Source organism: Solanum stenotomum, chromosome 6, assembly GCF_019186545.1.
Source record: "Solanum stenotomum isolate F172 chromosome 6, ASM1918654v1, whole genome shotgun sequence".
NCBI classification, from domain to species: Eukaryota; Viridiplantae; Streptophyta; class Magnoliopsida; order Solanales; family Solanaceae; genus Solanum; species Solanum stenotomum.
In genome coordinates, this window is record NC_064287.1 from 18,432,112 (window position 1) to 18,454,547 (window position 22,436).

A 22,436-nucleotide genomic window follows, 5' to 3' on the forward strand; every position below is an offset into this window, starting at 1 on the left:
AAAAGAACCAACCATCAAAATCCTCAATAGGATGCTCGGGATCCGTTCAAAACCTATGCATGAAAATGAGATACTCTACCCCACCAAATTCGGTATTCTAAACTCAACGGTGGCGTCAAAACCTCCAATTGAGGTTGTATGATGAAAACTAGGTACCACTCCCAAATTATGTTTTATGGAAAATTCTAAAAGAGGGCTAGGGATCAGAAAAGCCTTAGGATCCAAATCAAGGGTCCTTGTAGACCAAACTCAAGAATTTGAGCTGACAAAACCGTCTAAATTATATTCTGAGGTTGTCCTCCTAAATTTTTAACCGAAGTTAACTATTTAAGTTTCAAAAGCTTAAAAATACAAAAATTTGCAAAGAATCCAAACGAATGATTAGCTCACCAAACTATCAGTATCAACAAGTCATAAATAAGTTGGGGTCACTATAGGAATGCCCTGAACGGCGAAGAAAGGAAATAACACAGAAATAACCTGCTGGGTCATTACAATGAATCAAATGATACTTTATCAACTTTATTTAAAAGTATGAATTAGAAGTTAGAATTTATAAAACTTACCATCTCAATTAGAAATTGTTCCAAATCTCATTGCACCTCTGATGTGAAATGTGCCACGACCAAGATTGTTTCTAGATATTTTGGATTGTTCATACAAAGCATTGAATTACTCTATGTCCCAATAATGACACAGTTCCTCAATGATAGTTGGCAAAAGCTAAGTTTCAGATGTCTTTGTATCTCAAACTTTCTTTAGCTAGCTAGAAAGTCTCGTGTTGGCCTTCCTCTCAAAAGTGGTCACAATTATCATATTGTACTTCATTTTTCAAGTACACATAATCTAGAAAACAAATTAGTAGCATTAGATAATTAATAAATTAAATTATACAAAAATATTAAACTTAGCAAAAAATATATAACTAATTGTATATATCTATCTTAAATTCACTAAACATTGTATGGTGTATCCTCTTTGGAATCTCATGCCAAGATTGCTATGTTAATGTGGAAAGCCTCCAAAAACTCTCATGGAGAGCCCTAATAGCATCTTTCAAAGGATATCACCTGCAAAATACATAATAAACGTGTCAATTCATGAATAATTAATGCAGAAGAAATAAATAAATTACAGAAATTAATATTTAACAAATCAAACTTACAATGATCCATCAAGCTCAACCGTCACTCTACCAAGTATGTTCCTTTGTCCAACTGCTAGCTCAAGCGTCTACTGATACGCTCAAATTACAACTCCCTAAAGAAGCATAAACGATCGTTACCAAGTAAAGAACCCAACTTGTAGGTTGGGATCGATCCCACGAGGAATATGGTTTAGACTTAAACATAAATGATGATTATATTCGTTTAGCCAATGTATTTCTGAAAACAAGTAATTAAAAAGAGTTGGTTTGTGAAACAAATTCAAGAAATTATGTAAGTAATCAATGAGCAAGATTCAAACGTTAGTTGTTATCAAGATGAGAAAGTAACTAGGGTGTACGTGTTCCCCATAAGCTCATAAAACGGTAATCCTAGTAATAGAAATCTTTTTCTAGTGTATTACATGCAAAGCGATAAGTTACGTATCTCTAAATCCTTGGTCCGGAATCTAGAGAATTTCACCCAGCACCTTGGTCCGGCTATGTGTATATAATTTACTAACCCTTACCATTACCTCATACTAGACGTCACATCGATGTATGACTTAGTTTTCACCCTCGCACCAATCGACATTAATTCTATTAGATAGTATCACATTAAATCTATGTTGATAATTCTTTTCTTATTAGCTAACTCCTTGGTCCGGCAAGTAGCAACAAGGCGAGTTCTAACGTTTTCAACCGCTAAAAAGACTTCTAAATGAAAGAAATATCAATGCATGCAATAACACTATTCAAGAATTACTTTGTTACTATTCATACGTTGTTAATCACTCATGGTTCCCACAAACCTAGTTGTGTATTTAGTTACCCATAGTACCAAGAACACAATTCATATTTTTGATGAAGAAATCATGAACTTACGTAATAAGTAGATCACCTCCGTAGATGCCCTTTTTTGCATTTCTTTCAGTTGTATATTTACTTCCGCGCCTAAACATATTTCCTGCAAAATATGATAAAAACACATAAAAACCAATACATAAAGGCCCTAGACACACACATATCTTTTGTGAAATGTATTAAAAATATCGTAAACTTACAGTATATCAACACCCTCAACTTAAATTCGTTGTTTGTCCTCAAGTGATGCACTAAGACTCTAAACGACACTTGTATGGAAGCAAGCATTTCAAGCTCAAGAAATCACATAGCTCTCTACCCCGACTCTCTTCTCGAGTAAAATTCTATTATCTTAGACTTAACAAGCTAACTTGTGCGGATCCAAACATGACAATGACCGACCAACCAACACACAACGTACACTGTTTTACTATCACCAAGGTACCAACTTTCCGACAATGTAACTAGTGCTCTTACTTCAAACGAAATTCCTTTTTCACACAGTGAATTTGATTTTTAGTACAAGGATTCATTCAACACTCACACTCAGAAGTAACTTCAAGTATAGTGAGTGCTCAATACTATAGGCTTGCCCTTATTCTCACTGTTTAGACTTTCCAAACTAGGTTCTAGGATCACTATAGGACTTTCTTGGCTTGTAACACAGGCTCAGGGTCAGCTGTGGTACATTTGGGTACTTTTTAGTGACTTTTTGCCCTCCTTTACATTACATTAGGCTTTCTACCTCTTTTTGCCCTATTTTTGACATCCTACCGATTTACCTTCTTTCCCTTGATTCTCTTCAACCATGGATGTGACTTTAGAGTATGTAGCTCTTTATTTTTCACTTTCATCTTTTTCTTGCGTTTTATTCTTTTCTTTAGCTTTCAACAAGTCACATCCTTTCCTCTATTTTCTTTTTCTCGTTTCCAACATCAAACTCTTTTCATACCCATTTTTGTTTTGGTTTCCTCTTTCATAGCCACCCTCAACTTATGGATTTTCCATTGGTTGAGGTGCACAATACCCGATGTCGGATCAAGGTCAAGATTGAGGTTACGTTCTACACTAGCCACCCTCAATTTAGACTTTTGGCATAAGTCGAGGTGTACATGTCCAAGGAGGGACCGGGGCCAACATAGTAGATTATGGGAAGGTGAGTTAGGGGTTTAGAAAGAAATGGTCTAATTTAGTCTGAAATCATTTGGATCAAAGGGAGAATTTAGTTCATTTGGTTGGATTCTTCTTTTAGGCAATTTGCGGACTTATCAGAACAAGGGCATATGATCACTTCCTAGCCTTTAGAGTAGATTGTCTTAGAAGGACTAACCGGGCAAGTTCTAGATTGGCACAAAAACTGTTTGAACAATCAACTATTCTCACACACTCTTGGCACATAGTTTCATTACCAGATTATGAGATTACCAAGTTCAAGCTTTAGCTTAAGTCATGCCATCAAGCTGATTCATTATCATGTCATACTCTGAGCCAACACATTCAACTCATTCTAGCCTACAGATTTTAGCACATATCAGAAAATTTTTGGACGGGTATCATTTTTTCAATAAGCTTTTGCCATCATGCTTCATTTGTTCTGATGCTTCTACACATATGATCCTAACACATGCCGGTTCAACAGAAGTTAAGCAGTCTCTAGGGGGAAAAGAATACAGGCAAGAAAACCCCAAGATAGGATTATGAGTTGGGTTACTAAGACTTCACCCTATCACTCACAATTCATTTACCCCACCCCCAATGAAAAATAGGTGCAATTGTCCCCAATGCACACAAAAAGTAGTAAAAAGTAATTGATTTGGGTGAAGAAAACATGTGGCGCATAGCGCCGACGAACCATCAACAAGTGGGTGGGTCTGGTCAAGCTAGGGTTTGACCTACGAGACCACGCTTATGGTCCGTAGATGGGGACCGTAGATCACTTTCACACTAAAATATCACTTACCTGGGATCTACGGATGCCATTTACCGGTAGAATGAACTATGGACCATCGATGGGGTCCGTAGACCTCTGCACCACACTATTTTCTACAGATTTTGCCTTGCGCGCCCGCACATGTAGCAACCATTAGGCCAAATTTTTTATATTTTATGGACACTTTTTAGACACAGACGCTATGCTATGTCTAGCCAACACTAAAACAAAAATAGAATAACTATCCAAATGAGTACAGAGAAGCAACTAAACAAAGAAAAATACAAACGGAAAATAAGAACCTATTGTTGGCTATATTTTAAATCTTGGATTGCCTCCCAAGGAGCTCTTGATTTAACGTCGTGGCACTACGCGGGCCTCTTGATTACTCAAAATTCATCAAGATAGTAGGCCTCAACAACTTCTTGCACACTTTCTGCGTTTCCTAGATAGATTTTGATCCTTTCCCCGTTAACCATGAACCTTGTTCCTTCACTGTTCTCAAGCTCAACCGCTCCATGGAGGAGCACTTTTGTGAGCAAAAAAGGCCCGGTCCATTTGGACTTTAGTTTGCCCGAAAACAAGCGCAACCTAGAGTTGAATAGAAGCACAAGATCACCCACAACAAATTCTCGCTTTTCAATTCTTTGATCATGATACCTCTTCATCTTCTTTTTGTACAAGGCTGAACTTTCATAAGCTTTTAGGCGAAACTCATCAAACATATTCAAGTCATTCATTTTTTGATTAGATGTGGCGCCCCAATCCAAATTTAGCTTCTTCATCGCCTACAAAGCCTTACGCTCTAGCTCTACCGGTAAATGGCTTGACTTCCTATATACAAGTTGGTAAGGAGACATACATATGGGAGTCTTGTATGCAGTGCGATAGGCCCATAGAGCATCATCAAGCTTCCTTGACCAATCCATTCTATTAGCATTCACAGTCTTCGCCAAAATCTGTTTGATCTCTCTGTTGGACACTTCAACTTGCCCACTAGTCTGCGGATGGTAAGGAGTTGCTACATTGTGGCGGACACCATATTTCTCAAGTAGCGCCTTGAACAACTTATTACAAAAGTGGGAACCTCCATCACTGATAATCACCCTCGGTGTACCAAATCTGGAGAAGATATTATTTTTCAAAAATGCGGTGACACTTTTACCTTCATTGTTAGGGAGCACAACTGCTTCCACCCACTTTCGATACATAATCAACCGCAATAAGAATATACTTCATCCCATGTGAACTCACAAATGGACCCATAAAATCAATGCCCCATACATCAAACAACTCTATCACCAATATAGGATTCATAGGGAGCTCTTGCCTCTTTGAAATCCCTCCTTCTCTTTGGCAACGATCACAAGACTTGGCGAAATCATGAGCATCTTGGTGGATGGTAGGCCAGTAGTACCCACACTGCATAAAAATCTTATGCGCAGTCCGAATACCACTATGATCCCCACCAACAAGCAATGAATGACACGCCTCAAGTACACTCAACATCTCAACCTCGGGTACACAACGACGAATAATCGCATCAGCACAACTACGATACAAGTAAGGCTCATCCCAAAAGAATTTCTTCACATCATGCATAATTTTTTTCCTTTGGTGAAAAGACAAATCCGGGGGCACCAAATCGCTTGCCAAATAATTAGCAAAGTCTGCAAACCAAGGAATCCGATCATGAGAAGTAGCCAATACATGTTCATCTGGAAAAGCATCATTAATTTCATCCCTATAACCAAGCTTTAGCATAGCCTCTTCCTCTAATCTGGACAAGTGATCGGCAATTTGATTTTTGGTCCCCTTTCTATCTTTTACCACAAAATCAAACTCTTGCAGCAACAATACCCATCTAATCAACCTCGGTTTTGCATCCTTCTTCGCCATCAAATAGCTCAATGCAGAATGGTCAGTATGCACTATGACCTTAGTACCAAGCAAGTAGGATCAAAATTTCTCGAATGTGAAAACCACCGCAAGAAGTTCTTGTTCAGTCATAGTATAATTATTCTGGGCCACATTTAGAGCTTTGCTAACATAGTAAATAGGGTGAAGAATTTTTTCTCTCATCTGTCCTAATACTACACCAAGCGCCACTCCACTCGCAACACACATTACCTTAAACGGTTGTCCTTAATCCGGTGAAATAATGATAGGTGCAGTAACCAACTTGTCCTTCAACTCTCCAAATGCTCTCAGACAAGCATCATCAAAATCAAACTTATACTCCTTTTCGAGCAGTTTGCACAATGGATGTGCAATTTTAGAGAAGTCCTTGTTGAACCTCCTATAGAAACCTGCATGTCCAAGAAAACTTCTAACACCTTTTACAGAGATAGGTCATGGAAGCTTTTCAATTACCTCTACTTTTGTTCTATCAGCCTTAATGCCCTTCTCAGAAATCCGATGACCTAGAACTATCCCTTCTTTCACCATAAGGTAGCACTTTTCCCAATTTACCATCAGATTGCAGTCTTCACACCTTTTAAGCACCTCAGCTAGATGATCCAAACATCGATCAAATGAGTCACCTGCAAGTTTATCCAACATCTGATCCATGAATGCCATAGGGAAATGGTCATTTTCTGTCCAATCATTTAGCTTCCGGTAGTCCATGCAGACTCTCCATCCAGTCACGGGCCACATCGAAACAAGCTCGTTTCTCTCATTAGGAACCACAGTAATCCCACCTTTCTTGGGCACACATTGAATAGGACACACCCAACTACTATCTGCAATGGGATAGATAACTCCAGCATCCAACCACTTGATGATCTCCTTTTTAACTACCTCTTGCATAGGCGGATTTAATCTTCTCTGGTGCTCAATACTACGCTTGTGATCTGGCATGAGTTGGATTTTATTAGAACAGATACCAGGAGGAATCCCAATAATGTCCGCAATAGTCCACCCAATAGCTCGCTTGAACCTCTTTAACACAGAAAGCAAACACTCTACCTGTCGCCCATTCAAATATGCCGCAATGATGACCGGTAAAGTATCATCTTTTCCCAAGAATACGTACCTCAAATGTGATGGTAGAGCCTTAAGTTCCAGTTTCGGTGCCTCCTCAACAGACAGTATTGCGGGTGGGGACTCACGATTTTCTTGTCTAACTCCAACTTCTTTGGTTTCGAACGATATTTGCACCTATCAAGTGCGGCGACCAACTCATCATACTCTTCAATACCATCACTCTCAAAGTTCATCATGACCGCTGCTAGTGCCTCAACACCCAGTCTCTCTTCAATCTGCACCTCAGACCCACTCTAAACTCTATATGTTATCGCAGATACTGATTTGAGCTCACTACTCTGCTTCATCGACCTACAGATATTGAACATTGCCTCTTCATTGTTCAGTCTGAACTTCATCTGCCCCTTTTCCATATCAACTAAAGCGCGCCTATTGGCAAGGAATGGTTTCCCAAGAATGATGGGAACCTCAAAATCAACCTCACAGTCAAGAATCACAAAATTCGCCGGAAAGATAAAGGACTCCACTTTCACTAGTACATCATGGAGCACACCAATGGGCCTCTTAACAGTTATATCTGTCATAAGCAACCGCATCGCAGTCGGTTTTGGATCTCCTAGACCCAACTTCTTGTAAATAGACAATGGCATTAGATTAATGTTAGCACCAAGATCACACAGTGCCTTAGCAAAATGCAACAACCCGATAGTACATGGAATAGTGAAGGCACCAGGATCCTTTTTTTTCTGTACAAGGGACCTTGTAGCAATAGCACTACAATGTTGCAATCTATCATCATCTTCGAAGCTCACTGCCCTCTTCTTTGTCACCATGTCTTTCATAAATTTTGCATACCCAGGCATTTGCTCTAAAGCTACAATCAATGAAACATTGATTGAAAGTTGTTTCAACATGCTAATAAACATGCAGCATTTGCCTTCTTCAGTCTTCTTCACTAACCTCTGTGGAAAGGGAGGTGGAGGTCTAGGAATAGGGATAATTTTCTGAGTTACCTCCGCTTCTTTGTTTGTCGCATTCTCGGACTCCCCACTTACCTCGACCACATCATCATATTTTACTATTCTCAATTTTCACCCCAGACGGCATATGTGGATCAATGGTTTGCTTACCCCCCCCCCCCCCCCCACCCCCCACCCCGAGTAGTGACTTCCATACAATGCCCATCATTCTTTGGATTATGGATGGTGTTGCTAGGAAGAGTGCCAGTTGACATTGATTTACTATAGTTGACAACTGAGTCATCTGCTGCTCAAGATGCTTGATTGACACTGCATGGGCATCAACTTTTTTACCAATACCAGATAAGTCATATCTCATCTCCTTCACATTTTCATCAGTTGCATCAAACCTCATCATCATCTTCTACATCATATCCTCAATACGTGGCATATTACTTCCAGTTTCCCTAGGACCAGATTCCCAATTTTTAGGGGGAACATAAGGTCCAACTCGATCATTTCTATTGCCATAGTTGTTTCGGGTGTAGTTGTTGTCGCGATTGAAGTTCTCATCCCGGATATATTGACCCTCTCGGTTGTAGTTGTCATAGTTTCGACCTTGGTTTCCTTGACCTTGGCGCCAATTATCTAGATTGGAACCTTGGGCGTTTGGTCGAAAACCCCCTATCTGCTCATTCACCGCATAAGCATCCTCTTCAAAGTAATACTCCTCTCCCGGTGGTGGAGTTCTAGTCAAATAGTTCACAGCATTAACCGTCTCCGCTCCTCCAGTTACATGTTTTAACACCAACCCTAGTTCAGTTCTCATCTTGGCCATCTCCTCACGAATCTCATTTGCAGGCTGGTTGTTTGTAGCTTGAATGACAAATGTGTTCCTCCTAGTATCTGACTTTCTAGTGCTCCAAGCTTTATTGTTTCGAGATATCTTCTCCATTTTCTCTGTAATTTGTGCAAAAGTGCATTCACCATACGAACCTCCTGCAATAGTATCCAGCACTGCCTTACCATTATCATCCTGTCCTCGGTAGAAGTACTCCTTCAGCGACTCATCATCAATACGGTGATTCGGGACACCTCTCATGAAGATAGTAAACCGGTCCCAAGAACTACTCACAAACTCTCCAGGTAGTTCCACAAAGTTGTTGAGTTTGTCCTTTTTATTCAGCTTGTTGGACACTGGAAAGAATCTTACTAGGAACGCCTCTGCCAACTGCTCCCATGTATAGATTGAGTTGTAAGGGAGTTCATTGAACCACACAGTAGCATCCTCGGTTAATGATAGGGGAAACACTCACAACCCAATGACATTCATATCCCACTCAGGTCGACCGATGTAGCTTTTGCAGACATGGTTTAGTTTGGCTGTGTGGACATGTGGATCATCCGCTGGCAAACCCGCAAACAAACCCCTCGTTGTAAGCATATGCATCAAGCTGCTGGTCACCACAAATGTATGCCCCTGAGGTAGAGGAGGTAGGACAAGAGGTCCATCAGAATCGGGAATATTAAGGTTGACCCTAAAATTGTCAGACTGTCGTGGTCCTTGTGGGTCATGTCCCCTCAATGCATCTCCCAATCTATTTTCAGCTGGCACTTGATTATTCTCCTTCACCTAACTCTCCTCCCTAAAGAAGCATAAGTGATTGTTATCAAGTAAAGAACCCAACTTGTACGTTGGGGTCGATCCCACGAGGAATATGGTTTAGACTTAAACTTAACTGACGATTATATTCGTGTAGCCAATGTATTTCCAAAAATAAGTAATTAAAAAGGGGGGGGGGGGTTTGTGAAACAAATTCAAGAAATTATGTAAGTAATCAGTGAGCAACATTCAAACTTTAGTTGTTATCAAGATGAGAAAGTAACTAGGGTGTACATGTTTCCCATAAGCTCATAACGTGGTAAACCTAGTAATAGCAATCCTATTCTAGTGTATTACATGTAAAGCGATAAGTTATATATATCTAAATCCTTGGTCCGGCATCTAGAGAATTTCACCCCGCACCTTGGTCCGGCTACGTGTGTATAATTTACCAACCCTTACCATTACCTCATATTAGACGTCACATTGATGTATGACTTAGTTTTCACCCTCACACCAATCGACATTAATTCTATTAGATAGTATCACACTAAATCTATGTTGATAATTCTTTTCTTATTAACTACCTCCTTGGTCCAACAAGTAGTAACAAGGCGAGTTCTAACGTTTGGAACCGCTAAAAAGACTTCTAAACGAAAGAATTATCAATGCATGCACTAACACTATTCATGAATTACTTTGTTACTATTCATACGTTGTTAATCGCTCATGGTTTCCACAACCCTAGTTGTGGATTTAGTTACCCATAGTAGCAAGAACACAATTCATATTTTTAGATGAAGAAATCATGAACTTACGTAATAATTAGAAGAAACCCAGAATCTCAACTTGAATTTCAAAGTAAAAATCTTCAAAACCAACTTAGGAAATTAAGAATTGCTAAAGTTGCAAATTCATCTCCCAAGTCAAGAACTAGAATAAAAGTAATATAGTCTAACCCCCAAAAACGAGGTTTACATGCCCAATTTATAGAAAATAAGTCCTAAATTAAAAGGAAAACAAAATAAGGAAAGTTTGTTCAGGCACGCATCTTCATTCCGCGAGACTGACTCACGGACCATCAATGTTCACCGTGGTTCCACACTTGGTCAGATTTCCTGATTCCCCTTCCATGCCTTGCCCTGCTGATCTACGATCACCATCTACGGAGCGACAAAGGACCTACGGTCCGTAGATCACCTCCGTAGATGCCCTTTTTTGCATTTCTTTCAGCTATCTCTTTACTTCCACGCCTAAACATCTTTCCTGCAAAACATGATAAAAACGCATAAAAACCAATACAAAAAGGCTCTAGACACACATAACTCTTAAGTGAAATGCATTAAAAATACCGTAAACACACGGTATATCATCTACTAGTCATTGGGTGTAGCAACAAGTGAATGTGAAGGTGTAGGTGATACTCTAGGATGTACATAACATGTGTCAATGAAGTAATATAAGTCATAGCATCCGAGTCAATACTGAAATCTCTAAGTCTCGGGCCTGATAGGTGAGGAAATGTAGTTGTGAGAGATGGAGTACAAGATAATATCCTATATTGATAAGAGTTGTGGTCCAGGCATAATCTGTGTAGGTAGGTAAGCGCGGTGCAAAAGAGGTAAAGAATGTGGAGAAAAAGAAGTGTCATGTGACCGATAGTACCCACTATGATGTGCTAAGGGATTCGCAGTTCCATGGCTGTTATATTGTTTTTATAGACTTTATACTATATTATCCACATCGTATAGAGTAAGTATATATCAAACTTATAGTTCAAATAACTAGTTTTTGTTTTGAAAGATTTATTTAGAGTTTTCCCATAATTTATTGATCCCAAAACAAATTATTTTTTACAAAACACCTACAGCAGATACAAAAATAAAAATAAAAAATTGAGATCTTGAAGAGTTGTACTCCCTCCGTTTCAAAAAGAATGGTCTAGTTTAACTTGGAACGGAATTTAAGAAAAGAAAGAAGATTTTTTAATCTTGTGGTTCTAAATTAAAGTTATGTTAAATGTACCAAAATGCTCTTTAATCTTGTGGTCTTAAACATGTAACGTGGAAAGTTGAAGTTAAAGTGTTGTCAAAAAAGGAAAGGGGTCATTCGTTTTGAAACAGATTAAAAACAAAAATAATGTCATTCTTTTTTAAACGGAGGGAGTATTATTTTGATTTAAATAAATTATGGGGAAAAAATACTAGAGGTGAGAGTTATATTTCATCCAATAAGAAAATGATACATAATAAATATGTTTTAAAAATGAAAATAAAGAAAAAGTTGTTAGTTTCAAAGATATAAGTGAACTAAAAGGTGAAATAAATGATATTTTTAGCCCAAAAAGATGAATAGAAGGATATTTTCAAACCAAAAAATGTGGACGGAGGGTATTTTTAAACCCTTTTCCCTAGAATTCAAGGGTATTTTTAGACTCCTTTCCATTTCAAATATACTAACAACTGTCCATCTTAAAAAAAAAAAAAATCGATCTTGAATTAGAGGGGGTAAATAAAAGAATATTTTTAAAAAGGGTATGTATAGGAATTTTCATACAATAAGTCGAAGAGTTAAAGTAAAATCAAATCGTAAAAATGCAACATGTAATCACTACTAGTTCGAACGGTACAAAAATGTTGTGCAAAATTTTCATTTTCACTTATATACATCATGAAATTCCACTTCTTTTAATTTGTATATATGTTTCCAGTAGAGACGGTTTTGAAAAGAATTATTGATCAGTTAATGTGTGGTCCATCTGATGAGCTATGCATGGCAGAGGAGATACAAGATTCATCAAGATTGGATAGTGTATCGGAGATGAATCTTTTTATGCTACTGCTTGAACGTAAGAATGGTGGTTGGCATGGTTCCGGAATCGGTTGTCCAAATGTTGTTAGCATTTGGACAACATCAGACATTGATGGTCTTAAGGTAACAGAAGCTTGAGTGCATAAAAGCCCTACTTTGAGGACTTTTGATACCTCATCTGGTGAAAAATCATCTTTCAAGATAGGGTCTAATGCTTTAGTCACTTGATTTGTTGTATACAGTTTCCACACCTGAAATAAAAAATGACAGGTTCAATTTGTTACCAACAAACTTTTAAGAGAAATGTACAACATTAATTCTTACAGTTTGCAGTAGATATCCAGAGTCATCCTCTGCCAAAGAAATGTTTTTTCTTCCACAAACAATTTCAAGAACAAGCACTCCATAGCTATAGACATCAGCCATCTCTGTGAGTTGTCCTTTTACGAGATATTCAGGCGCCATATATCCTCTACGCAACAAATAAAATCACTAGTTATAATTAAGTAGTTAAAAGAAGGCTGTGAATTCTGTTTTATCATTCTTACAATGTCCCAGCAATTCCAGTGCTAAGATGAGTTTTATTAGTTGCAAGACACCGAGCTAGTCCAAAATCAGCAATTTTCGCCTCAAAATTTTCATCCAAAAGTACATTGGAGCTCTTGATGTCCCTGTGGATGATTTTCATATCTGAACCTCCATGGAGGAACGCAAGGCCTTCTGCTATTCCGACTATGATGTGTAATCGTTCTTTCCAACTTAGAACTTTTATCTTATTCTTATCTACACAACAAAAATTTGAACAACTCAATTAGAAGTCGTCCCTAATTGTCACTGCATATATAGATATAAATTCATCGATAATAACGTACCATCAAGGTATTGATCTAGGCTCTTATTAGGCACAAACTCATAGACAAGGAGGCTCTCGGGGCCTTCAATGCTGCAACCCAACAACTTCACAAGATTTTTGTGCTCAATCCCATGGATAAGGTTAACCTCATTGAAGAACTCATCAACCCAGTGCCTTGTATTGAAAAACAGTCTCTTAACTGCAACAACTTTCCCATTAGGAAGAGTCCCCATGTATACAGAACCATTTCCTCCTTGGCCTACTATTGTTGATGGATCAAAGTAGTTTGTTGCCTTTTCAAGGTTTTCATATTTAAAGTTCAAGCTGGACCTCTTGTATGAATTCGATATCTTGCCAAGATTAATGCATTCTGTGGCCAAGAAAAATTGCAAACATTTATGTAATTAGTTTATTACATATACGACTGATTGATTGTTTAAATTGACAAATTAAGGTTAGTTTCTTTTATGATACCTTGTTTTCGCTTTAACGATTTTTTACGAGCTACGTAGGCAACAAAGAGAAACAGCATGGAGAAAGCTATCATTGCAAAAACGATAACTATTATTACACCTTTGCTTAAGCCTGAAACCAAGAGCATTTATTTACAAATTAGTCAAAAGCAAGCATATTATTGTCCTTGAGAGAAAAAAAAAACAGAGTTCAAAGTCTCTAAAGAACAAGCTTTCAAGTTTAGCAGTCAAAGAGGAGCCAGATAAAGTTTTATAGTATACTACAACAATAACAACAGTATATTTGATGTAATCTGACAAAATGGGGTCTTGAGAGTATAAGGTAGCAGATTTTAATTTGTCAGTTCTTAGAGAGATTGTTTTCATACTCTCACAACCCAATCCCTTATAGTCTAGTATATCAGTAAAAACTTTGTTTGTTCAATAATACTCTTTTTATTTGATACATCTACTAAGAAAAATAATAATTAACATAATGAGTTTACCATTCTAAATCAATTTACTTATTAAAGAGGTTTTATCTTTTTTAAAAATATCAATTCTGTAAATAAATTGAGAGTATAATACGTAAAAGAAAAATATATTATTTTTTCTTGATTTGTCAAAACTAACCAGTAAGAAGTCCAAATTGTACAAATAAAATGGGACTGAGGGAGTATTATATTCTGGAATATTTATTTTCTATTTTTCTTTTAAGAAAATGTTTAGTACTGGAACTGAACTACACCTGAGTCCGAGAGGAGAGGAGCTGGTTCTACTTCAACTTATAAGACAAGTCAAATCCACAATAGCACAATTGATGTTTTATATTTTATACTTTCTACATTTATTAATTCAGCTAGTTGTATATATATAAATATATACTTCCAATCTTTTTCACCAAAATCAAAATATAACAACAAAGAAAAATAATTATTTTACATACCATTAAAATGTCTCTGTCGATCCGTATAGACTTGACCCAACAGAAATATTAATAATACATCTTTGTAGGAGTAGGTCATATGGATGTCATTATCGATACGTTTGAAATTTTCTGCCTTCCAATTTGCATATATTTGGCTTTAGTACTTGGAAAAGGCATAGAGTCTAACTTGCGTTGTTTAGTAAATCAAATATGAGTTTTTTCCACGGTTGAGCATTTTTTAACAATTTAATTAATCTTAGGTGCTAATGTGTTATGAATTATTTAATTTTGCTATCCGTTTAAAATAATGATTTATGCTGTTCTTTTTTTTTGTTCAATGTGAATTATAGTTGGATTAGGGGAATAAGACAAAAGGAAGGATGTTAGAGAACTCATATAAGTTCGGACTTTGGACCATTCTTGTTCTTTAAAACAAATATGGCGTTAGTTTGACCATCCCACATAGTCAAGATATTCCTATAATATCATTTTCGATTTTCCTTGAGATAATCAAACAGGACGGAAATTATATATGATTTTATATTTAGAAATAAAGTTGATATAGATGGTGACAAAGGTTGGATTCTTGTAACTAGGCGAAGACGTAACAAGTCAAGCTTACGAAAAGAAACATCCAAGCCACCGATTAGAGGGAAAATGGTGAAGAAATTGAAGAAGCAGAAATCAATCAAGCACTCAAAGAGGGCGAAGGTAGAAGTGCATCACTACAAAAACCCCGATGTCTTGTGACTCTAGAGGAATTCTTACCAAGTTCGTTCGACATAAAGTCTACTCAAGACAATGTCGAGGCATCATGTTTCAATGCTGATAAAGCAGAAACAATGAAGGTGCCTCCTACTGACAAAGAAGGAATAACAAGTGAATCCTCACCAAAAGTGTCTCCTAATGACGATGAAAAGACAACAAGGAAAATCTTGTCAATGATGTCTCCTTCACCTTTTGAAACACCTATTGAACCTTCTTCCCAAGAAGCACATCATGTGATACAAAAATCACATTTACAGATAATGATCTTCTATTCGGTGAAACACTACACAATCGTCCTTTGTATATGGCGGGTCACGTGGTAGAGAAGAAGATAAATAGAATCTTAATAGAAGAAGGATCTGGAGTCAACATTTTGCCTATCCACACATTGAAGGAACTAGGCATCACGACTGGATGGGACAAAGTTCTTTGGTGTCAACGTTTACCTTTCCGACTGCCACATCTATTCTTTTGCTTATGACCTTATCGGACATGATTGATTTTACATCATTAGATTTGGCCCCTTTAACAACATAACTTTTCAAATAGAATTTCGCATCGGCAAAGTGTGTCTCAACTTCGGTGAAAGGATTATCATCTGCAACTATCTTCCTTTCAATTTCGCCTTCAAGATACTTCAAACATTGATATTAAGAAGATGAGACAATTCTATTCACATGTACCCAAGGTCTGCTAAGCAATATATTGTGCGACGTATTTGCGTCAATCACATACATCCATGCGCTTGATCGCAAATCTTCCATGTGGATCTCTAATTTAATAGAACCTATGGACCTCTCCTCCCCCCCCNCCCCCCCCCCCCCCCCCCCCCCTTGATTAAAACCTTGTATCAACAGACGACTTTCACTAAGTTCTCTATCGTGATGTCGAGTTCCTTCAATGTGTGGATAGGCAGAATGTTGACTCCATATCCTTCATCTATTAAGATTCTATTTATCTTCTTCTCTACCACGTGACCCGCCATATACAAAGGACGTTTGTGTAGTGTTTCACTGAATAGAAGATCATTATCTGTAAATGTGATATTTGTATCACATGCATGTGCTTCTTAGGAAGAAGGTTCAATAGGTGTTTTAGAAGGTGAAGGAGACATCATTGACGAGATTTCCCTTGTTGTCTTTTCATCGTCATTAGGAGACACTTTTGGTGAGGATTCACTCGTTGTTCCTTCTTTGTCAGTAGGAGGCACCTTCATTGTTTCTGCTTTATCAGCATTGAAACATGTTGCCTCGACATTGTCTTGAGTAGACTTTATGTTGAACGAACTTGGTAAGAATTCCTCTAGAGTCACAAGACGTCGGGGTTTTTGGTAGTGATTCACTTCTACCTTTGCCCTCTTTGGGCGCTTGATTGATTTCTGTTTCTCCAATTTCTTCACCATTTTCCCTCTAATCGGTGGCTTGTATGGTTCTTTTCGTAAGCTTGACTTGTTGCGTCTTCGCCTAGTTACAAGATTCCAGCATTCGTCACCATTTATATCATCTTCCTGCTCCAATGGCTCTTCTTCATGCTTTTCAGAGATATATATTTGGACCGGATCGAGTGAGCCGAACGTGATAGAGATCTAGTTAGAATTAGCCTTCTCATCATCAAGGACAATTTTCTTTTCGTTAACCAATTGCATCACTCTATCCTTGAAAACAAAACATTTTTCGAGAGGATGGCTCACAAGTCTATGATACTTGCAATAATTTGGGTCATCAGCTTTTCCAGCTTCAATGGGTCGCTTCATCTCTGGCAAGTCAATGAGCTTTAATTCGAGCAACTCTTCAAAAATCTCAAAAACCTCAGAATCCAAGAAGGGATATTTTTTATCTTGCATCTCCGTTAGTGTTGACTTTTGATTTGAACGTGCTTGGAAAGCCGTTCTCACATTTTACTTCATGCCCTCATTCTTAGTGATCTTCGCAGGTGATACATTAACATTCATAGATTCTTTATTGTCATTTCTAGGCACAAATTTACTTTATCTCTTGGGTTTCTGCTTGTCGCTTCCTTTGCGAGGATCTCGGACATACGTCATAGCTTTTCCAGCAGAGGACACGCTTAACTCCATATCATGAGCGCGAGTAGCTAGATCTTCAAAGGATTTTGGTCTTATTCCTTGTAAGATGTAAAGAAGCTCCCAGTGCATTCCTTGGATACACATTTCGATTACAGAAGCTTCACTAAGCCTATCCTTGCAATTTAGGCTCGCGTTCCTCCATCGATTTATGAAATCTATAACCGGTTCATCCTTCCTTTGGTGAGTATTTGTGAGTTCTACCATGTTCACCGTACACCTTGTGCTATAGAAGCGATTGAGAAATTCGTGCTCTAGTTGCTCCCAACTATAAATAGAATTAGGTTCAAGATTCGTCTACCAATCAAAGGCATTTCCTTTTAGAGAGCGGACAAATTGTTTGACGAGATGGTCTTCATAGGTTCCAGCATTATTACATGTCTCCACAAAGTGTGCAACATGTTGTTTTGGATTTCCTTTACCCTTAAATTGTTGAAATTTGGGAGGTTGATAACCAACAGGCATTTTAAAGTTATCAATTCTTGCAGTGTATGGCTTGGCATACATGTGAGAAGACTTGGTGGAGACTTAATACTTATCTTTGATAGTGCCTTCAATAAACTCTTTCAAGCGATCAAGTGGGATCATTCCTTCAGAAGAAACTGACATCTCATTAACAAGCGGTGCTTTCTTCGCAGGATCTCCGATCTCTTGAACTTCAACACCCTTTCAAGGAGCATGACTCGCTTCTCCATCTAAAAGTTCTTCCATCCTATCCATCAACTTATCAATTCGAGACTCTTGGTGTTGTACATGCTTTGTCAATCCTTCAACAAACTTTGTCAGATTTGCGAGTTGTTCATCAGGAGAGGAAGCAACAGTTACCATCGTTTGCATGATCATTGGAGATGTAGGAGAGTAGCATGGATTGTCGTGTAAGTTAATCTTCAGTGGACTCATGTTACGTGATGCATATGGAGATGATTCATTAGTTGAATCATAGTTCTCCCTTTGGTAGAATTCTTGGAACCAGATTGCTCAAGTAGAGACAATTCTCCTTGATCTTTTCAGCAATATTGTTTCCTCCTTCCAAAGCATTTGTGGAGGAACTTGCTCTTTTGGAGTTGAAGACCCAAAAATAGGAATTGATGCGGACGACACTTGCAGTGTTTGTTGTCCTAGCGTAGCAGCTTTATTTCTCGTAACAACTCCGAAACTTCCAAAGGTAACATCAAGAATGCCTTCAACTTCAGCAGAGAACTTGGAGCTAGTGGCCTTAGAGGCAGTTGATCGAGAGTTGTTCTTCATGTAAGTCATCTCCATGTTGTTTGATGCTTGAAAAGTTGAGATGAGAGGTAGAGATTGTCCCACTGGGAATAAAATTTGCGTCGAGAAAACAATAATCAAGAACGGAAAATTATAGCAACAATAGTATCTATTATTTCAAAGTGTGAGTGTTACAATCTCTATGATTCCTTTAAATTCGCCTTTTCATATACGAATTCAAGGGCTTTAAAGCTTGTTCTTGAATCTTCGATGAATTTGAACTTTGAACTTTATCTTGATCTTGACTTTTACTTGAATTCAAGGGCTTCGAGCTTGTTCTTGAATCTGATGGTCTTGTTCTTGATCGTTCTTGAACTTGAATGCTTGAATTCTTAAATTTGTAGCTTTATAGAGAATTTTATGGCGTTTGTAACACGAATTTTCTCTACCTTCTTGTTTAGAATTTTCTCTCTTCTAAAGGATCATTGTCATTGACAGATTTATGACAACACCAGACAATATCTTCCAACTCTTCATTAATCTTCATTTGAGGCAAATAATCGTACTCATTTTGAATAGTAATATGATTTGAGGAGCCTACACTTTCTTCATCTTCCTCGTGCTCCTTGGTGTAGACCATGCACAGTGTGAACCTTTGCCTTGAGTTCCTTTTTACATGAAACTACAAGTTCCACTCGTCGCCTCATTCTAGAAAGAATCGAACTTTTGAAATCCTTTCGAACCAAATGTGAAGCAAACGTTGTAACTTTTAAATAACTTCTTAGATTCTTGTTTTTCTTCAATGGACCTAACCTCTCAAACACAGAAGTTCTTGTAGCGATTCTCCAAGTCGATCAAAGACGGAAGGCTTTTTGTTGGGAGTAGCGACATCATCTTCAAAAGTTATATGGTTGTTGCTTGCCCTTCTTATGGAAATGTGAATTGGTGGTGGTTGGCTATTGCCTAGGTCTTCACGTGATTGCCTAGTTGTATCTTCTGATACAAGTTTCCCTAACATTGATGGCTCATCAGGGTTGTATCCAACTTTCACAAATAACTAGTAAGCATTGTGATCAAAGCCTTCTCTTGTGTGTTTTCTAGGGAGCGCCACATCTCACACTTGATTTTGAGAGATTGACTTTTCTGGCAGCTTTGAAGACAAGTTTATTGCATCAATCCGTCTGATAGGAAGAGTTAGCCCTCTCAATACATTTTCTTGAATGTTAGATGATTGACCTTCTTCTTTCTTCACTTTTGGAACATAGCAAAGTCTAGAAGTCAGCTTCTTCTTCGAAGACATGATCTTCCCTTCATTAAGAATGGGACAAAGTTCTTTGGTGTCAACATTTACCTTTCCGACTGCCGTATTGATTCTTTTGCTTATGACCTTATCGGACATGATTTATTTTATATCATTAGATTTGGCCCCTTTAACAACATAACTTTTCAAATAGAATTTTGCATCGGCAAAGTGTGTCTCAACTTCGGTGAAAGGATTATCATCTGCAACTATCTTCCTTCAATCCCGCATTCAAGATACTTCAAACATTGATAGTAAGAAGATGAGACAATTCTATTCTCATGTACCCAAGGTCTGCCAAGTAATATATTGTACGACGTCTTTGCGTCAATCACATGCATCCATGCGCTTGATCGCAAATCTTCCATGTGGATCTCTAATTTAATAGAGCATATGGACCTCTGCCCCCCTTAGCCTCCAAGAATCATAATTTGAGTTGAACACAATTAGTAGAGTCCAACTCGAATTGAACACATCTTGTAGAGTCCCACAAAATTTCAATGTCTACAATATCGTTCTAAGATCTTGTTTGGACATTTTTCCTTGTATTGAAAATAATAAGTTCAAGACATTTTCATGGGATGCAACGAGTTTCTGAAGATGAATTTTTTGAGATTGAAATCAATTTTTCATTGAAGGTTTTTCCAATCAATCATTAAACATGTTGTTCCCATAACTAGAGGTGTTCAAAATAGAAAACTAGGAGTTGATGCGGGGATAATTTTGCAAAACATTACATGTTGAGACACCATTTAATGAAGTATTAACCCAAAGAATAGGAAATTTCTTTGGCTAAAAATAAGATTTATGATCTCCTAGATCTATATTGAAAAATAATGTTTAACAGCAAAGCACCAAACGTACGTATCCATCACTTCCCTTTCATACTTCTTTATTTTCATTAAGCCAATCTAAAATACTCAAAACAAAAAACAAAAAAAAAGGTACCACAACTTAATCTGAAGTTGTTTATCATGCTTTAATCTTTCTTTCTCTGTATTATTGAATCCCTTGAAGAAATTTTTGACTGCTTTCTTTTCTTAGTAATTCTCGTCATTGTTGGCTACTTACAAGTTATAATCCTTAACAGCTTGAAAATGTTTTTTGTAGCGAAAATGTTTTCTTCCATAACAAACACACCCTTAGGTTGTTTGGTTGCTGGTGAGAATTATAGAGGTATTTGTAATGTAGGATTAGTTATGAGTGAATTTATGTATTACTTTATGCAGATATTAGTTATACATGTGCTAATACTTATTCCACATTCTATTCTGTAGAATATATATAAAAATTATCTCATAACTTATACATATATTATTTATGCGAGTTTCTAAATTGTCATCCAAATGTCCTATTAATTTTATAAATGAATATCTTATTTCCTATATACTTGCCAATTGTAGTATTATAAGTTATGCAGAAATTAATAACATAAATAACTTATTTCTTATCCACCTACAAAACGAGCCCTTAATAAAGAAGAAATAAAAAGAGATATGTTGACGAGGAAGTAAATTTTCAAAAGTCTATTGATTAACCGAAGAATAGAGTTGGTATGGTGAAAAGAGAAGTGATATAGATACCTTTATTAGTAGCCTGAGAATGATGAATGAGGAAATTGTGAGTGGAATACCTCAAATAACAACCAGCCATTAAAGCTCTAGCATCCCTATTAGGCAAACATCCCTTTATAGCTTCACTTGCCTTGTCCAAACATTCTCTGCAACCTTGTTTACTCACTGTTCTCCAACACTGTGCCAATCCATAAACTCCATTCAATTTCCCCACTGCATAACCATCACTATCATTAATTGCTTTTTTCGTCACATTTTCAATCAAATTTCCAGCTGCAGCAGCCAAAGCCAATTGATCTGAATCAGTAACAGCCCTTCCAAAGGAGCTGCTACAGTTCACTTTATCTTTGAAAGAATCAGTTGTTTCCCCGAAGAAGTTGTAATAATCATAACGGATGAAACAACCATCAAGATATACACGACCAGATACAGCAGGGAGACAAGTAGGGAGTTTAGAACAACTTATAAGGAAGCATTGAATACAGTCGTTATGTGGAAGATCTTGGTAACAATTTGCTAAAGCGTATATCGAAATATCTGTTGAATTAACAGCATAGCTGCTGCCCCATCCATGTTCACTCACAAGCTGGGTAATCACTTGCATTTCTTTAGTATACTGTGGGATGATAATGGACGGCAATGTCATGTTCGTGCCACACACCTGCCCTGCTTCTGAAATCCGAGGATCCGCATCACAAAATGTCCCCAACAAAACGATGATCAATTTTAGATAAAAAGGAAAACTACTTGAGCCTGTGAATTGCATCTACGTTGTTAGAGATTGGAGGAATGAACAAGAGAAAAGAGAAATGAATAATAAATGTAATTTACTAGTGTTCTTGTTGCAAGTGTTTGGCACTTTACAGCCAAATTTGCAATTGCTATCACATTCTTTAATCAGTAATTACCTACTATCCTACAATATATATATTATAGTACTAGTAGTTTATCACCAAGTCATGCGCACTTAAAT

General features: G+C 37.4%; 1 protein-coding gene across 1 annotated transcript; it reads right to left on the reverse strand.

The window, feature by feature from the left end:
* Positions 1-12,010: 12,010 nt before the first annotated feature.
* LOC125867974 (cysteine-rich receptor-like protein kinase 42) lies at positions 12,011-22,289 on the reverse strand. Its single transcript, XM_049548567.1, has 6 exons — positions 21,473-22,289; positions 13,627-13,737; positions 13,172-13,522; positions 12,848-13,082; positions 12,624-12,771; positions 12,011-12,550 (listed from the first exon to the last, which is right to left on the reverse strand). The coding sequence occupies exons 1-6, from the start codon at positions 22,227-22,229 to the stop codon at positions 12,227-12,229; spliced, it is 1,926 nt and encodes a 641-aa protein (XP_049404524.1). The 5' UTR covers positions 22,230-22,289; the 3' UTR covers positions 12,011-12,226.
* Positions 22,290-22,436: the final 147 nt, after the last annotated feature.

Excerpts from the sequence above, each read along its gene's own strand:
- LOC125867974 (XM_049548567.1), bottom strand. The coding sequence starts at position 22,229 with ATGCAATTCACAGGCTCAAGTAGTTTTCCTTTTTATCTAAAATTGATC. Across the intron at positions 13,738-21,472 it reads TTCTCAGGCTACTAATAAAG|GCTTAAGCAAAGGTGTAATA; the intron begins GTATCTATATCA and ends TCTTGGTTTCAG. Across the intron at positions 12,551-12,623 it reads CTGGATATCTACTGCAAACT|GTGTGGAAACTGTATACAAC; the intron begins GTAAGAATTAAT and ends TTTTTATTTCAG.